Here is a 19,061-nt window from a genome sequence, read left to right as displayed (position 1 = left end):
AGCCAAGCAGTCGTGGAGCCTAGGCGACCATGAGGATTCTGTAGGGCCAAAGCAAAACAGCAGATTCCGGTGACTGAAGTGGAGGCAGGTATCTGGAAGACCATGGTGGAGCCTGAGGACAAAAGTGAAGCACATGGGAAGAAGGAGTCTGACAGAGAAGGGGGACAATGTGACAAGGCAAAACCAGAGGAGTGGAGTCCTGAGGCAGTGGATGGTCAACGACTGACCAAGGTGGCCAAGGAAGATAAATGGTTAAAAGGAAAATCAATCTGCCATCTGTAGCTCACTGTCTGAGGCAGGGATGTGGGCAAGGCCTTTCTCCTTGCCCACGTGCTACACGAGAATCCCCATTGGGTCAAGTGATGTAGCTGGCTCACACACCAGCACAGATTCTTGGGCTCAACTCCGTTACACTGGGTGAAGGCTGGCTAGGTTCTGGTTTGGGAGTGGGGCTGGGGAGTTGGCGTTGAAGATGGTGAATGGTAAATCATGGTTCACAAGCACCCGCTCCACAAAGCAGCAAGGCTCCCTTAAGGACCTTCCCAGATAATTTAGTCTTCCTACGAAATAAAATCAATCGGGGGTCCAAGAAATCCAGTGTATGGTCCTCAAAAGGGCACTTCCCCTGCTCCAGCAGGAGAACAACAGCATAATTCCCTGAATTCAGCTGCACTGAATGCAAAAGCAAACAAAAATACTTTGGTTTTGGTCTGGTCTTCTGTCGTTGGCGTGTATATTAATCCACAGGCAGGCAAGATGACAAAGAAGGGAATATCTTTTAATAATACAAATGACAGGGAAATACTAAAAATCCACAAACTGATGAGACCATACAACTAAAAGAGAGAAGAGAGGAGTTTAAATACACAGATGATAATGACTTAATTTATGAAGGGCAAGTAAATCAAATCAAGACACAGGCGAAAACTAAGTCACAGAGAACACAGACAAAAAAAACATAACAGGCCACTCAGGTTTTTAAAAAAAAATTTTTTTATCATCTTATCATCTCCCAGACACTAAAAGTCTTGATGCTTTTACAAAAAAAAAACAACAGCAAATCTCTTTACAAGCTGAATTATTTGTGGTATTGTTCATGTTAAACAAACCCTGCAGGGTGAGTTATGCACCAAGAGTTAATACTTTCGCAATCATACCTCCCATTTTATCGTCATCATCTCAAAAGCAAAGCTACCAGAAAAAAAAAAAAAAATTCAAATGGCCTTGACCTCTGATCTGACTTTGTCAGAGTGTTCGGTCTCAAATGATGCTCTCTGAAAACAGCTGGAAAGTTCTACTTGCCAAGATTGACAGTCCAGTGTCCCACTGAGTAGACATTCATCTAAAGCTGAGTAGAACCTTTGTTTCCCCACCACAAATAACCTAAAAGTCTTTCTGCTTGGGTGTTCTCTGAGGATCTTTTATCCTCAGAAAATGTCAGAGAAGTCAATGCTTTTGCCTACATATTTTAGCAATTCTAATGCAGTTCTTTTAAAGAACACTAAAGCACCTCAAAGGAAGCATTTAAATTCACCATGAAATCAAAATTGACTGGTCACTGGCAGCAATTAGCAAAGGACAACAATCCAATCAATTGCCACCCATTGTTTTTCTCGTTCAAGATGCCATTTCTCTCAGAAGAAGCCTACATCACAACAGGGAAGAAAAGACACAATTTCCATTCCATGCCCTCTTTAAGAACAGAACAAAAGCTAACATAATATAGTCTGACCTGTTTAATAAAGTGCTCATCGAACTGTCATTAATACTTCATTAATAAAAGCATGCTGTAAGTTATTTAGAGTGAGGTCAATATGGTTTTAATCATTTTTTAAAGGGAGTCTGAATGGTGTTCACCACCATCTGTGCATAATGGGCCTTTGAACAATAATAACTGTTTCCCATTTTAAAAACTCCCAAGCAGTCCGTCAGAGCAGCCTGCTCCATCCTTTTAGTGCTTTTAGCTGTTTCATCAGTGGATTCAGGTCAAAGTTCCTCTCTCCAAAAGGAATAGTATTTCTTTTGTCTAAAAAGGTTCATGAGGTTTGAAATAATATCTGGTATAAGATATTTTAAGACCTTGGGGTAGAATAGAGGCATAAATATACTGAACTACACAAGCAACTGACATTTGTTTATTGTAGATGAGACTCACACAACTCTTTGGATATGCCTTTCATAAGCTTACTGTGTCCTTTTTGAAACCTAGTCCGGAACATAATTCTAATCCAGAAATACAACATTCTTCCTGTGTTGCCCTCATTAGTTTCCTCACTCCATTATTCAGTTCTTGGTTAATTATTATTTGTGTGTCTGCTGTTGTCACTCAGTCATCATCATCATGGGTTACTATTATAAAGATTATCTTAGTCTCAGCCTGAGCATGACAACTAGACCACATTAAAGGGCATGAAACAAAATCAAAGACCAATATTTTTTGCAATTCATGAGAGTGGTCAGTAGAGAGTAATATGTCTGCCAAAAACCATTAGGTTTGGCAGCACCTGCAAAAACATTCCACCGTGAGGATTTTTTTAATTAAAAGAAACTGAAATAATAAAGGGAAATTTTTTCTTTTGAGATCTATTAAGTGCAAAGAAAATCACAGTGAAATGTCAGTTTTTCTCTGTGACATGTATCAAACCTTTATAGTTGGATTCATATATTAAATTGGCACTATGAAAATAACGTAACTGAAAGACAGTTTGTTTTTTAGTTTGTAAGATGATATTTGTGCTATTATGTTGGATTTGTGATTGTGATTTGTTTTAATGTTTTGGCAACAAATATCGCAATTTATGAAATATGTAAATATATAAATATACAATATGTCATTTTGTCTTACATATTAAGAATAAAATAGTGTCCATATACTGAAGCTTTAAATCAGAAATTTTATTAACTGTGATCTGTCAAAGAGTTTTCACTGATGCACACCTTTTTCACATCAGTCTCAAAAGGAATTCATAACAGACAGCCTTGACCAAGAAGGTATCCACATTTTCTTAATATTTGAGGTTATATTCATAACTTAAGATGTAGATTTTTTGGCACAGTAAATACATGAATCACGAACAGTGACAAATTATACATACTACATAAGTTTCCAAACACAAACATCCTACAGCAAGGCCTTGCTTTCCCAAGTTTTACAGAGGAGACAAAAGATATCACTCTATTGAAAATAATTAATTCTATTACTGATGCTGTTGTTATTTTTGCCTAACAGAGATGGATGTAATTATTGGACCTTTAAAATTTGCATCGGTAGGCTAATAGGAATAAATAGTAAAATAGGCAGACAAATCTATAAGATTTGGTCACATTAGACAAATTTTGGCTAAATTTTGCAGGCAAAACAAGGTTTTTTGTCAAAAGCGTAGAGATGCATGAGTCATGAAACACCACTCACTCAGAAGTCACTTTTAAACAAAGCATATTTTCTGTTGGCCAATGTGTCACATTCGTGACTCGTGAGACAAACTTGAATGTGGTGATATGTGTGGAGAACTTTTTTCACCCTCAAGTGAAAAGTGAACTCCTTTTTTCAATATTAAATGTGACCACAGCTCCAAAACAGTCCTAAACAAATATTATGCTAGATTTGATTTTAGAGGACAACAGAGAATTGACTTTTTCACTTGAGGAAGCATTATTGTTATGGATTCATATTGTGGCCAACAGCAACACTTTAAATTTAAAATGCCTTAATGATTAATTTGGTTCTTACAAACACAGCTTTTCACTTCATAAGATGTTAATTGATGGACTGGAGTCGAATGGATTTCTTATGGATTATTGTGATGTTTCTATCAGCTGTTTGGACTCTCATTTTGACGGCACCCATTCACTGCAGAGGATCCATTGGTGAGCAGGTGTTGTAATGCTAAGTTTCTCAAATCTGTCCCGAAGAAAAAAACTCATCTTCGATGGACTGAATGTGATTTTTTTAAGAGTGACAGACCACCATAACTGGGAGCAATAAACCTTGGCTAAAGAAAAGAGAAAATCTCTGACAGAAAACTCTCACAGGAAATTACATGGAAACATACCTCTTGTCAAGTCCACAGAATGGCTATGAGCTATGGGTTCCTGTAAGAAGGCCTTTGTTATCGTAATGATCTCTCTATGAGCTCTGGGAGGATGATAAACGTCTTAAGGAACATTCACACCTCCCACAAATTATTGGATTCCATTACATAGTGGGCTCAAGAGATGAGGCTGTCAGAAAGATTACGGATGGCACTGCACCGGTCCACCCCTGCTTTACGAGCCCAGTGCGTCTTGTATTAGACATCTAAAAACCCACGCACTGGCTGTTGCTGTTTTATGACATGTTCTGTGGACCCTCCTATGTGCCTGGAAGTTGTATGGCAAAGCCTGCCGATACTTTATGCAGTTACTTTTAAAAAGTAGTGAAGTATAGACATTTCAAAATAGGAAAGCAAGTGCATGACGTAAAGTGAGTTCTTTATGACAAGTGTCTTTATGAGTGAGTCATTAAATGATTTGCTTAATAAAACAATGATTCTTTCAGTAACACCACTACTGTTTGTTGTTGAGAAATGAGAAACTGATGATTCTTCTGTTGCTTTGCTTAAAAAAAATGTTTGTAAGAAAAATACTTTTTAAATACTTTCCATAATCCATAATATTGCTTTCTCCAGTGAAAAAGTCATATTTTCTGAATCAGGAGAGAAATATGCTCAGATCAGTCATTGTTTATATGTGAAAACAGTTCTAAACAAATATGTTGGTGGACTTTGAAGTGAGAAGACTACACAGGATGGACTTTTTTGGAGGAAGCACTATTATGGATTTTGGACTCTTATTTTGGCAAAAAATTAGGTTAAGACACCTTAATGATAGATTTGTTTCTTACCAACCTGCAGCTTTTCACTTCACAGGATGCTAAGGGTTTGACTTCTTGAGAATCAAATTGAAGATAAAAGCCCAGTGCACTTGAGCAGCTGGGTCGACCTGCCTAACTTTTGCTTTTAAGTAAATCATGTCAGAATTTTTCAAAAGTAGCTCATTTTTAGCTGCCAACAATGTGTGTGACACTCTATAAACAGTGGCTTGGTTCTTGCCTGAATATGGCTGATGAGTGGCAGGGGTTTAAAGCCTATTACCTTTTTAAGTATTCTGAGCTTCTTGGAGCAAATGCTCCAGAGATCAGAAAACGGTTCACATGACTGAGCAACGAGCAGACTTGTGATGTGTTGTGTAAGACCACAGAAAGAGAATTGGTAATGTTTCTACTTAAACTCAAATAAATTTTATGATAAGACTTTGTTTGCAGTCACTTAATTACAGACTGATGCATAACAGACTGAGACATTCTTAATTTAATTCTCTTAATTTGACATTGTGATGAAAAAAGAAAGACGGATAATTGCTTGACAGAAGCAAAGCATGTGGCTGCATTGTTTTTAATTTAATTATAAAACGGGATATTCGAGGAAATTCTAATCTGCAATCACGTGTGTCCCTCACAACCGTTTTGCATGCTGATTGTTGTTTAACATTTTGTTGCTCACTATGGGGTAATAATGACAATTATGACTTTATCAGCATTATCAGATATTAGATAAAGGCCATCAGATTTAAAAGGACTGGTCAGCCAATATATTATTATAATAAGTAAAGTTATTTTATACAAATCTTTCAAATGACTAAACAAATAACCTGCATATATTACGCATATTGAATAGAATAAGCCACATTTATGCTGCACATTTCTAATGAGAGTTAAGACTGTGCTGCCCTCTTGTGTTACCTTTATAAACGGAGACATACCGAGTTTACAATCCAAGGCCTTCCGTACGAGATGTACATGACATTCTTGCCTCAGCCGAAGAGAGATGAAGGTTTTGAAGGAAAAAATATCTGAGGACTTTCTCCATCAAATGCAAGTGAATGGTGCCCAACATGCATTTTTGAAGGTAAAAAAAAATAAAAAATAATAATAATAATTGGATGCCCGATAAACAAAATCATGTTGGGATGTTATTTTACCTTAATGATTAACATAATTCATAGAGTTATTACTAATTCAAACATGTTCATAAATCATCAGTGCCTATAGGCCTTTTATTGCTACATTCCTTTTATTAATTACATACAATTGCATACTGTGTACAGTTCATCAATTCATATAGTGTAACTCATATTTATCAACAAAATTGCATTTACATGGAATATTTCTATATTCAGCATTTTACATGAATGTTTTTTTAAATAAATTAATAAATCCTACATCTGAGAAACGGGAGGGTGACCAAATTCTTTTTTGGCCATATTGTTTCTTATAGTTATACTTCTTTATGGTCGCAGCTTGTCACATAACGTTTCATTACATAATGTTAGAATGTACACAAGCAAATTTGCCAACAGGTAGACATTACTATAGAATCCAGGAGAAAGTAGGAGGGTTTGTAAAGGAAATAGCAAAATAGAAGGTATAATTACACGATTGAGAATGGGAAACGCAGGGTTAAATAAAACATTACATCTAATAAGGAAACATTCGACTGGCTTATGTGATCATGATCAAGAGGAGGAATGAGTGGAAAACATATTATGTATGTATGTGTGTGTGTGTGTGTGTATAAAAGTGTTACATTAATAATTACTATTCCCTGCCTCCAGTTCACTCATGAAGATGTAACATTAATGGAGCCTGTTGTGTTCTGGGAAACAGTATCCCATGCAGTGTCTTCAGATGCATACATCAAACCTCAGTAAATGTAGCCGGTAATACGGGAATTTCATGCATACAGAACATCCACTTACTATTCACAGTATACACACAGCATACTGCAATTTAGTATGAGTTGAATGGTTGTATGCCATTCTGAACACAGCTTCTGTACTGATTTCAGTGTACAGAGTTATATTTAGCAAATTCATCCGGGTATTCCATGCATACAGAACATTTGCACATTTGCACATACTGGATACTGCAGAAATAGTAAGATTAGTATGATAGTAGGGAATTTCGAAAACAGCACTTGAGTTGAGCGCTAACCCAAATTGCGACAGCACGCGCGTTACGTGCGCGCGCACGCACATGAATCGTCAGCACTCTGCTGGCTAGAGATTCTTTAGAGGAGACAACTGGTGAGTGTGAATTAAACACACTTTTTATTAGAATCTGCTAAATCAAATAACATCCTGAATGCTTTTAGAGTAAAACGGTGAATGGCGGCTTGTTCACTTTCAATTCTCATTAAATCTTCTTTTCTATGAATGCTAAATCACACGAGCGAACTGAAGCCAATGCTAAGAGAATTAGCACTCCCGTTGTAAACCAATGGAAGCCATTAGCATGAGCTAACAGCTAGTTTGTGCTAGAATGTTCCATCTTTGATAATAACTGTTTTGACTTACCAGTTTACTATAACATGTTTACAAGTTACCAGTTCTTCTCAGCAATGGTTACACATCTGAAAGTAGTTAATTTGTAAGTCTATCGTAAGCTGCTGTTTCTAGTTTTAATCTTGTGTAAGTTACTGAGTGTTTATTGAAAGTATTAACTCCAGAACAGTAAAAACTGGAATAAATACATTGTAACATTCGAAATATGCTCCAAATCATTCTTTCCAAACTGAGGTTTCTCTGATTTACGTACCATTATCATGCAGTTTTTCTCTGTTGTTGTCTTTAGTGATAATAACACACATCCCGGTCTCGTAGGTTTCCTTCACATATTTATTTGGTGAGGTTTAGTCCTCAAGACAGAATGGCAGACACAAAGCATCTTGCGTTCTCCATCATTCAGTTTCTCCATGATCAGCTGTCTTCTGGGAGTTTGTCATCAGATGCTCAAGAAAGCTTAGAAGGTAAAACCTCAGTGCCAGAATCAGTGCTGGACAATGTTATGCTATTGGTGGGTAATTCCTAGTTTTTTAAATTAATTTTTTTAATTACCCTTTTATCTAGTTGCCATCCAGTGCCTGGAGACGGCATTTGGTGTCTCTGTAGAGGACCAGAGTTTAGCAGTCAGTCAGTCTCTGCCAGAGATATTTGCCACTGCAACCAAACAGGTAAAAGCTGTTCACTAGTGTCATCCAATCCAGGTGTTTTCAAACTGGGATCTGAGGACCACCAGGGGACAGCAAGGGAGTGATAGGGGTCCGGAGAAATGTTTAGAGAAAGTGTAAAAAAAAAAAAATAATTATTTTTAAATAAAATAAAAAATACACTACTGTTAAAGTACAGTATTGTAATGAGTTGAAACTATTTTTACAGTAATGGGTCTTTATGTAAGAAACTTTATAGACATCTTTGACATTTTAGGATGGGGATACCACACATGATGATGATATCTGGTGGTCCATGGCATTTAAAAGATTGAAATCCCCAGGTCTAATCCATGTTGTTTTGGAATGGTATTCATAGCTTTGAATGGATTTCACCTAAGACATTGTTCTATGTTGCAGACACCTCAAGTTAAGACCAACCCATCCTCTGGTTCACCTTCAGAGGAGCAGTTAGCAGAGGCAGAGCGTCTTAAAACAGATGGTAAGACCATCCGTCACACATTATCATTTTAGGATGCTTCCTATGGTCTTCTCACTGAAAGTGTTGCATGTTTGTATCTGCAGGTAACGATCAGATGAAGGTAGAGAACTTTAGTGCAGCCGTTGAGTTCTACTCTAAAGCCATCCAGCTGAATCCTCAAAATGCTGTCTACTTTTGCAACAGGTATATGCACTTTTCATTAAATCCGAAAAAGAAAAAATGTAATGCTGTAGTATTTGCATTATTCAAGAATGATTAGAAAAGTATTTTATTAATTTTTATATATTTTATATTTTGAAGAATTTTTTTTATTATTTGAAACTTAATATAATTGTTAAAAATGATCTTTAGAGCTGCAGCCTACAGCAAACTGGGAAACTATGCTGGAGCCGTTCAAGACTGTGAACGAGCCATTGGAATCGATCCAAACTACAGTAAAGCGTATGGGAGGATGGGGTAATTGTGATGTTTTTATTTTTCCCCCTAAAATATTGTGCACAGATAAATTATTGAAGGCCAATTGTTTAAACCTTTTTTTGCACTTCAGGGTTCCCACAGGTCTTGACTTCACCTTTATAAAATTGAGAAAAGCAATAATCATGGTACAGTCTGATATGTTTCAGAAAGTTATGATTTAAGTAAATAAGCTTGTTCAAAGTCTGAATGCAGCCCTGTGGTCCAAGCGCGAGCCTTTAGAACATTTGAATTCATCTTCTGTTGATACATTATGCAGTTTTTACCTTTATAGTGTTTATATTGTTATATGTTGTAGATGGTTACAAAAAATGCATGTCATATCTCATCTCTTTTTATGAACAATTGGAACTAGGAAAGCATTGATATTTCAAAATAAGATTCCTAGTGCATTCCAGAGTTGTTATGCATTGTGCATCATTATTTTTTCTAGTTATCATCAGTACTTTGGTTATTTAATAAACTGTATCTGACATTTAATTCAAAGCAACACTAAATCCTCCCTGAATATGTAGTGCAGCCTATTTAATCACGCAAAAAATTGAGATACATGATTCATGTTCTGAAAGGACATACTGTATTAATTTTGATTTGTGTAGGTCTTAAGGTTTCGAAATACTTAAATTTGTTTTCAAAAACCCTGCAGATACCCTCATTTAAAAATAAATAAGATATTAATGGAAAGATTTTGGTGTCACAGTTACTTCTTAATTTGTGTTTTGCTTAAAAACAAGGCTTGCTCTTGCAAGTTTGAACAAATACTCAGAGGCTGTGAGCTACTACAAGAAAGCGATGGAGCTGGACCCTGACAACGACACTTACAAAGCCAACCTGCAAATAGCAGAACAGAAGATGAAGGAGGGACAGCCCAGCCCAGTGAGTTCACAGAACAACCCTGATAATAGTTTTCTTCTCTCTGTGGAAAACAGAGTTGTGCTGAAGCCCATGTGTTTCTCTTTGTTAGGCAGGGGGTTTGGGTGGAGTTGACCTGGCCGGTTTGCTGAGTAACCCTGGTTTCATGAGCATGGTCAGTAGAAATACATCTGTATGTTCATCATTAATGCTTGCTTCTTCTCATCACTAACTCAATGTCACTCTCTTTAGGCATCTAATTTAATGAACAACCCGCAAGTGCAGCAAATGTGAGTAGACAAATCTTAAATACAGCATTTATTATATACATAATATTCACGCTCTGCATGAAGTGGATTTTTTTTTTAATGGAATTTAAGAACTTGATGTTTAATACTTGAATAATTTCATATTCAATGAGCTTAGGAATAAATTGCCATTTATAAAGATTAGGTATGTAACAATATAAAAATTTCACAATACGATAATATCATCAGGAATTCATACTACACTTTTAAGCTTTTATCTTGACGGAAACGGCAGTAGAAAACTCTAACTTCAGTAAAAACAAGATTATAAAAACGTGTCTCGCTACAAATCTTGTGAAATAGTACCATAAAAATAAACCCCAACTGGTGGCCGTTGCATTCCCAAACGCTCGCTAAAATCACAGCACTTGCAATAGAGTTCACTGCATTCATTCACTGTGAAAACTGAACCGGTCTGAGGCATGGAAAACACAGAATCACGAGCTGATCGCCTCAACAATATGTGTGCTTCGTTTTGAAACACACAGAGAAAACAGACTTGAAGGGATTAAGCCATATTGTGCTTTTATTAGTTTGCTTGACATATACTGTGCCAAAGCATAATAGCCCAAGACCTTTTATGTGGGAATGATAAATGTTTTTTATGAAGGACACTTTTTGCCCTGTAGTTCTATGGTTTCATATGTTCATGTGATCATGATAATATTGAGACATCCACACATTGCTTTCACGATATCATGATATTGATAATATTGTAACATCCCTATTAATAGCCGCATTTCCACTGTCGGGCCAGTGCGAGCCAGGGCTTAAAGTAGGCCGGGCGGGGCTCATAGGCTCGGGCCAGTAGCACTATTTCTGCAGAATATTTTTGATTGCTGAAATTTTCAATGCATCACTGTTTTGGGGCAGTTGTACCAACTTGACGTAAGACTTTGTTCTTAGCAGAAATGTATATCAGCTATTTCTGTGCCTATGTAGGATGTCAGGTATGATGTCTGGGGCTTACGGTCCTATGGGAGGAGCCACCTCGCCAGGAGCAGCAGCGGGAGCTGGAGCAGGAGGTGCAGGTGCTCCAGGTGGTCCCAATGATCTCTCCAGCCTCATACAGGCGTAAGTTTTAACATCACTATCCTGTGATTTTCATAGGTTTCATTCTACTTCCAAACAGGAAATTTCAAGTTATATTCAGTGGGTCTTAACTAGTTTTTTTCTGTCACAGTGGTCAGCAGTTTGCCCAGCAAATGCAGCAGCAGAACCCTGAGCTTATAGAGCAGTTGAGGAGTCAAATACGCAGTCGACCTCCCAGTAGTGCTGGCAGTGACGAACACTGACAACTCCCTATGGTACCACAAATAACTCTAATTCAAGTATTTTTGTGAAAAGACTGGAACATAGCTTTAATAGGCTTTAGACTTTAAGGCAAGGCACTACAGGCAAAAACAGTTTTCATGCACTGGTCAATTTTGATGTTTTGGGTTATTGGCTTTGAAACTAGTGGAAGGAAAACATCCAAATGCACTTTTAAGTGTTTATTTTATTGCACATTATCTGTTTGCGTCTGATGATTTAAATGATGATACATATCTTTATCAGGGTATAATTTCTACTTAAAGGTCCCATTTTTCGTGCTTTTTTTGAAGCTTTGATTGTGTTTACAGTGTGCAATATAACATGTGTTCATGTTTCGCGTGTAAAAAAACACAGTATTTTCCACACAATTCACCTATCTGTATACCGCTGTTTTCACTGTCATAAAAACGGGCTGATGACTTCCTTGTTCTATAAAGTCCCTCCTTCAGAAATACGTTACGAGTTCTGATTGTGCCAGCGGTTCCTGTGTTGTGATTCGACAGCAGCTTAGCGCACGTGGCCCTCCTGGAAATGCGATCGGGCTAGTTTTGAGAAGCAAGTGGGCAGGAGCATGTGCTGGAGATGTACTTATAATCACAGGAGCGTTTTTACTGACGAGATGCACATGAAAATCACATTCGATTTTTTTTGCACAGCCCTAACATCTAGTTAACAAAGCTAAACAGCGTTGCCCTTTTTTTGTAATAAGTTACAAAAACTGTTAAACGCACCAATTTAAATAATAAAATACACTTACCGGTTGTGGTCCATAAACAACGCCATCTCCAGACAAAGAGGGAACTGCTCCATCTTTCAAGAATAATCTTTGTGCGAATCCGGCATTAAACTGATTGAGATTGAGGAAGCTGTCCTCAGCAAAATGTGCTGCACATAGTTTTACATGTGGATTATAATTTTCGGGAACCGAGTTAAACATAAATTGTAACCATTGATCTCCAAGTACAGCGTCCCTGGGAAGCCCAAACAAAGATGATTGGACTCTGAGATGAAAATAACAGTGTTTCGATGACATGGCGACAAACACAAACGCAACTCTTCCTCTTCTCCGTCGGAGCGCAACAAGACCACGCCCCCCTTTTTGTGTATTCATGTGGGCGGAGGTTAGTCAAAAAACTTTTAGTGACGTCATTACTGCAGGAACTAGAGTGATGTAGTCCTAACGGGTCGTTTTTTGTAGGCGAATTCTGTTAAAATATCTCGCTTGGCATTGAACTTTCAGCTTTAGAATTTTACAGATATTATTTATATTTTAACAACAACATTACACACTAACTAAAGTTTAAAACATGGGATCACGAAGAACGGGACCTTTAATGCATTATTATTGTATACTGTTTTATAGTGTAATACAATACTGAGGTGCAGATAATTATTTGCAATAAGTAGTAGAGCTGAAACAACGAATCGATTAAAATCGATTATTAAAATAGTTGTCAACTAATTTAGTCATCGATTCGTTGCTAAATAACTTTTATTTGCCGTAAGCGGCTCATTTCGTGCATATTTCAAATCTGCGGTGACCAAAGTGTGGCAGTAATGAGCCACCGGAGGTTTTACTCAGCCAGTACAACAGGAGAAGTAGCGAATAGCCAATAGCTGGCCTTGTTTTATGTCACGTGCTTCCCGAACAGCGTCTCTGCAGCCATAGACATCATATGATGTCTATGTCTGCAGCATTCAGCGTGATGTGGGAGTACTTTACATTGAGCCTTTAAAAAAGAAGAGTAACCTGTAAACTCTGCACTACTGCACTGTTTAAGGGGACGTTCACATATCGCGTCTTTTGCGCGCTCAAGTTCGTTATTTCCAACACCGCACCGCATTGAGTTAAAAACATTTCAACTTTTCAGAATGCAGCAACCGCACCGCGGGTCATGTGACAAGAACTAACCAATCAGCTTCATCCTTTCACGTAACAACGTTAAAAGCTCAGTCAAGATGAAAGGAGCAGCTGATCATAGTTGTATATGGATTTCCATTTTGAAATAAATTTAGTAGCAGAGCTACTGCAAGCGATTTTTTTGAGCTGCAAATCCATTTATCCTTTGCTGAAATTTCCGCGTCTTCAAGGAGAGAGCACATCATGGTTGCTTAGCAAAGGCAGACGCCTCAGGGGCGCTTCTGCGCGAGCGCTTTGGAAAGAAGGAGAAAGCGGTGTGCCTAGCGTTTTCCACGCGTTTTAGGCGCGATTTGTGAACGGCCCCTAAGACTTTCATTTGTGCAGATTCTCCAGTACAATGTTGTTTGCAAATGTTTAGTCGTAAAAGCTGATAACATTGCTTTTTAACAGTTAACATTTAAAGCTTTACAAACATGTTCTGTGATCAGTTTGTCGTTTACCAGTTCAAAATTCAGTCGTGCAGCCTAATTATGACTGAATGAGAGAGGTAAATGTAGATATTTGAAATGCACTTTTTTTTCTAAGTATTATTCACTGCTCTTTTTCACACAGCAGGTTTTTTGTGTGTGTCCTATTTTTTTTTCTGGACAACCTTCTGATGGATTTTACTTTAAATTGTGAGTTCCATTCAGGTTTCATGCCATTGGCACTTTTTTTGAAGGATTGTTTACAATTTCACAGCAAAAGCTATAAAGCTTTTCCCCAGTATATAATAAAATACAATGCACTGCAATTTTATTCTGTTTTATCCTTATTCTTCGTGAAAATATGTTCTGAAAGATTCCTTAATAAGCTTTGTTCGGGATGTTAAACTACTTTAGGAGCTCTAAGGACTGCCATGGTGAAAACATTATTTGAAATCTCCTTGTGAAATTTGCTAGAGTATGGGTCAGTGTTTTGATTGCAGAAGAGTTCGACAAAGGATTACTAACACAATAAAACAACTCCAGGTATATTTTTGATGAGGATATGACAGTGCAAAATGGTTAAAATCTCTTAAATCTATGCTGAATGATAAAGACCATTTATTAATAATTTACTTGGGGAAAAAATGGAAAAACTAAGATATAAGTACATAAACCGATTAATCGAAAAAAAAAAAAAAAATAATCGACAGATTAATCGATTATCAAAATAATCGTTAGTTGCAGCCCTAATAAGTAGTATAAATAGCCAAAAATCCTGTTATTTTAACATGACGAAAATAGAATCTATAGCTGTTCGCACGTAGTGTAAATAGCATATCATTAAAAATACTGCTATTTTCTTTGGTGTATACCGAATTGTGGTTTGCTCTGTGTAAATAGCATCTGTCGCCAAGAGAATGTTATTTTTAATTAGCGTAAATAGTAGGGCTGCAAGATAAATCGAAATGAAATCACAATCGTGATTAGGCAAATGCTGCGATTGTCATGCAGATCTTTCAGTGAAGCACGGTTCTGTGAGCAGTAGTAAATCTTCATCCGAAGACCAGAGAGTGAAATGTATGAAGATTTGTGCATATTTAATTAAGCCCTATTCGGACGGGACTAGTTTTACAGTGGGTCGTTAGAGAAATGTGTGTTTCACAGACGTACTTGGTGATTTTAATCCCGTCCGAATCTGCCATGTCTGTGTTTTTCTCACACAACCTCTGTGATAATTCCAGAGCAAATTACCTACTGTTTTTCAGCAAACTCAGTGATCATCTGAGAAAACTAATCCCGTCCGAATGCGAATGTCTGTGATGGCCGGTGATATTTTATTTCACAACGCGTTTCCTTGTGTGTTTTGGCCAACGTGAATTACCGTAGCTGCTCTTACCACGCACATGTTTGATATATTTGCTTACCGGCAAAGAAATAATAATAAAAAAATAATAAAATCAAGAGCAAGATCACGTAAACTTTTAATACCGACTATTATAATATCAGGATCAGGTAATATTACTCACGTTCATTTATGCACTCAGTTGCATAATGTTTTAATTACATATGTACCTTTATGAAAATTAAACATATGGTAGGTTTAGCCTACTACACACACAAAAAAAAGGAAAACAAGTTAAACTAAAGGAACCACACATTAACATGGTTTAGCCATTTAGTATTTATTGTGTACTAATACTACTGGCAATCAACAAAGACCTCCTGTAAAGAATCGATGTGTTTCCATAAGAAAAATATCTATATTCAAAACGTAATAGTCACTTTAATCTAGCAGTTCTGGGGGAATTGCATATGAGATCAGCTTTGTGCATGCACCGCTCATAAGTGAAACAGCCTGAAAGATCAAATACCTAGGGGTGTGACGGTCAGTATATAACCGTGAGACCGGCGGTTATTGTTGAACACCGTCATTAGAACTCTATAACCGCCAAAACCGTGTCATTAAAATATTTTTTACAAACATTTTTTATCAAAAATTATTTTCATTTTTTAGATATGATCATAAGATGCGAAATATTTTGGGAGACATGGTTTTTACCACTTAATGAAGTTTTGTAAATCGTCAGACATGATATTTACCACTTCATAAAATTTTGCTTTGTAGAAAACCTTTCTTAAAAACGAATTTCGTTTTGTACAAATTTTATCTTAATTTTAATAAATGTTTCATCAACCAATTGCATGTATTTTAATAAATAAAAAGCAAATATAGCAGACAATGATAACCGTGGCATGGAAGCGCCAGAGCGCCGCGTTCACTTGCACTGAGAACTAGAGCGCATCTCATCGTGAAACTCAGCGTAGGCCTATGCCTCATACATTAGCATTAAATATCTTTGCTGCATCCTTTCTAGAACAGACTAGGGCTTTTTTGCGGCTCGCAACAGCAAAGCATTGCATCGTCCATAGACCGCAAAACAATCAGCGGATGGCGGGCGGGAGCCACTCAGGAGCTTTTGGCAAAGTCATCTTTCCTTGACCCACGACACAGAGGCAATGGGGGGGATGGATTGGAGGAGACAAAAGATGCACTCCGGGGGGAAATTGTATCAGCTGACGAGGGAAACGGAGGTGGAGTTAGTTTTATCATTATAATTTAGGCCTAGGCTACTCATTCATTTTTATGCTCTTATAGAATTTAAGTAGGTAGCCTACTTTTTTAAAAGGTTTTGTTTACTGTGTGTGATTTATTTAAAACAAAGCACGTTCATTGCAAAGTTTTTTTTTGTTGTTAAGGATTTGTTCACTGTGTGTGATTCATTTAATGGCAAGCACATTCACTGCTAGTTGTCTTGCTGTTAATTTTAAATAAACGTAGAGCAAGTAGCTAATCAGTGTCAGCTCGTTTATTCAAACTAATTTTTTTATGTTGATTGTGTTTGAGCTTTACAAATGTTGTTCACCATTACTTCTCTCATTTTGTGCAGAGTTTTATTCTGGACATGGTGGACCTTTGGAAGATGGGCTACTTTTTTATTTTTTAAGATACACCTTGTACCTTCAACTCTAGGGACGAGACAGAATTTCTTCATCTATAAAAACTGCATGAGTTCCCACTGCCCCACATTGCCCTGCCGGTTGGAAGAGGTCATCAGTGCACATGTACACATCATAATTGGGCACTGGACTCCAGCAAATGTTTATCAATGAAATATCACATTGGGTTAACACTATATTACCAAGTAATAATCCATGTTACTGGACTGAGATTAATGAAGCACTGCTACATGGACATAATGCAGATTTGCTGTAACACCTCAGTGATTCACTTGTCCAATGACAAGTCTCTGTCTAAACAGGAAGGGGTTGACAAGGAACATGTGCAAACTCAACATTGACAATTAAATGTCAGATTTCAAATAGGACTTTGTGTTTTTGCATCTGAAGTTCATGTTTAACAACCACTTATTGCTTGCAAGCAGTGAGATTTGTCAAAATACCATTACTTAAGTGTGGTTCTTCCTTTGTTCTGAACTTTTTGGATTAAAAGAAATTGATTTTTTTGTCCATTTTGGAGAACTGATATGTGTGATGGTGTATTAAAAGGAACTTTTCACCCATAACATCACTGTCTCAAAATCTAGCAAGCTGCCTATATATATAGCATTTTGTGGAATTGTAGGCAATGTTGGGGGCAACGCATTACAAGTAGCACAAGTTATGTAATCAGATTACTTTTGTAAAGTAACTAGTAAATTAATGCATTACTTTTTATTGAGTTACTTTTTCAAATAAGTAACACCAGTTCTAGTTGCGTAGCAAGTCAGTCCCGGGCCCATATGCAAAAAAAAAAAGAAAAAAGAAAACACTTTTTAATCAACTGATCTTGGCATGGCGGCCCAAGATGTAAAAACATAAAACTACTCAGTCATTTTGGTATGGCGACCAAAATGTAACAACACAAAACTACTCACTCATTTTAGTTGCATTCTCCGGGCCTTTCTTTCGGCAAATTAATTCACGATGAACGTGGTGTTTCACGGCTTCGTGCATTCTCGATGGAAAGAATTGCCAGTCCCGATAGTCTGTTTTGCGCAAGGGCGTAGATTTGGTTTGAACATTGGGGGGGTTGAACGTTGTATGCTGCCCGTTATTTTTTTCAAAAAAAATTTTTTTTATGTGTATTGTTATTGGATAATTTATTTCTTCCTATCTATCTATCTATCTATCTATCTATCTATCTATCTATCTATCTATCTATCTATCACAAATTCAACATATACAAATATGAAAGAGACAACATTTAGACATTTATTTTAACATTTTTACATTCCACCTTAATGCATTTTAATTTTTTTTCTAAAGGGAAACACATCTTTAAAACATTAAAGGCATTAATGTATAGCCTAACTTTACAAAACTGCTGTTTTTCTATACTGTTTCCTATCTTATTTTATTTTATTTTATTGATTGAATGGCATCTTCTTTACCTGATCACCTGCTCCTCCTCTCCCTCTGCTGATTTTTCTACCCTGCAGCTATATTTACCTCGAATCTGTTATAAAAACATGTTAAGAGATTATACACCTCATAACGTTATGAAATTTGTGTATAATCATCATTCATAAAATTCTAACATAGTAGAGATTATCAAAAGAAAGAAATTAAGTATTGAAACCGCCAGTAGGCGGCAGTGTTTCACTGTTTTAATGAGTTAGCCACTTAAATCGTTAATTCATCCAATTCGTTCAAAAGTCAGATTAATTTAGTAAGAAAACAAACACCGACGTGAATACTTTTGTCGTTGATAATTACAGACACTATTGAAAAATACACTAGCAAAACAGACAGCTGCTTTGGAAACTTGTTATACTGATAGTTATAGCTAAATACATTGCAATGGATTAGCTAGCTAAAATATATGTGGTGTGTACTAACTATTACACAATATTCTCATACCTCATTCTCAGTACATGCTTTAATTTTTTTTGCATCCCTCTCTGACCAGCAGTTAAATATAGTCCGCTGTGCAGCGCTTCTCTTCATTTTTGGCGTTAACATTAACCGTGTGCTCTCCCATTCAAACACCACTCGCTTGTTTTGGTGAAAGTGCGACTCATTGGTTGGGCGTTACCACTCGGTTCAATGGAGGGGGAGTATTTTTTGTCTGATTTATTATGACATACTCATATTTGATTATGAACAAAATTATTTTTACAAAATAAATGAATTCTATTTTTTCATATTATATTTTTCATTTGATCTACTGTGATTTTCATGTTGAAATATTGGGGGGGT

General features: G+C 36.8%; 1 protein-coding gene across 1 annotated transcript; it reads left to right on the top strand.

Annotated features, from left to right (window-relative positions):
- The first annotated feature begins 7,012 nt into the window (after window positions 1-7,012).
- Window positions 7,013-17,183, top strand: LOC132126837 (small glutamine-rich tetratricopeptide repeat-containing protein alpha-like). Its single transcript, XM_059538380.1, has 12 exons — window positions 7,013-7,122; window positions 7,699-7,844; window positions 7,945-8,048; window positions 8,445-8,526; window positions 8,610-8,709; window positions 8,878-8,982; window positions 9,735-9,876; window positions 9,965-10,027; window positions 10,105-10,142; window positions 11,103-11,234; window positions 11,344-11,467; window positions 16,751-17,183. The coding sequence occupies exons 2-11, from the start codon at window positions 7,745-7,747 to the stop codon at window positions 11,453-11,455; spliced, it is 978 nt and encodes a 325-aa protein (XP_059394363.1). The 5' UTR covers window positions 7,013-7,122; window positions 7,699-7,744; the 3' UTR covers window positions 11,456-11,467; window positions 16,751-17,183.
- Window positions 17,184-19,061: the final 1,878 nt, after the last annotated feature.

The sequence above is a fragment of the Carassius carassius genome, chromosome 44 (assembly GCF_963082965.1).
Source record: "Carassius carassius chromosome 44, fCarCar2.1, whole genome shotgun sequence".
Taxonomy (NCBI): domain Eukaryota; kingdom Metazoa; phylum Chordata; class Actinopteri; order Cypriniformes; family Cyprinidae; genus Carassius; species Carassius carassius.
The sequence above is the reverse complement of the archived record's forward strand: the minus strand, read 5'-3'. Positions and strand labels throughout refer to the sequence as shown.

Coding starts and splice junctions, on each gene's coding strand:
- LOC132126837 (XM_059538380.1), top strand. CDS start 7,745: ATGGCAGACACAAAGCATCTTGCGTTCTCCATCATTCAGTTTCTCCAT. Junction 7,845..7,944: donor TGCTCAAGAAAGCTTAGAAG/GTAAAACCTCAG, acceptor CCTTTTATCTAG/TTGCCATCCAGTGCCTGGAG. Junction 11,235..11,343: donor CTCTCCAGCCTCATACAGGC/GTAAGTTTTAAC, acceptor TTTCTGTCACAG/TGGTCAGCAGTTTGCCCAGC.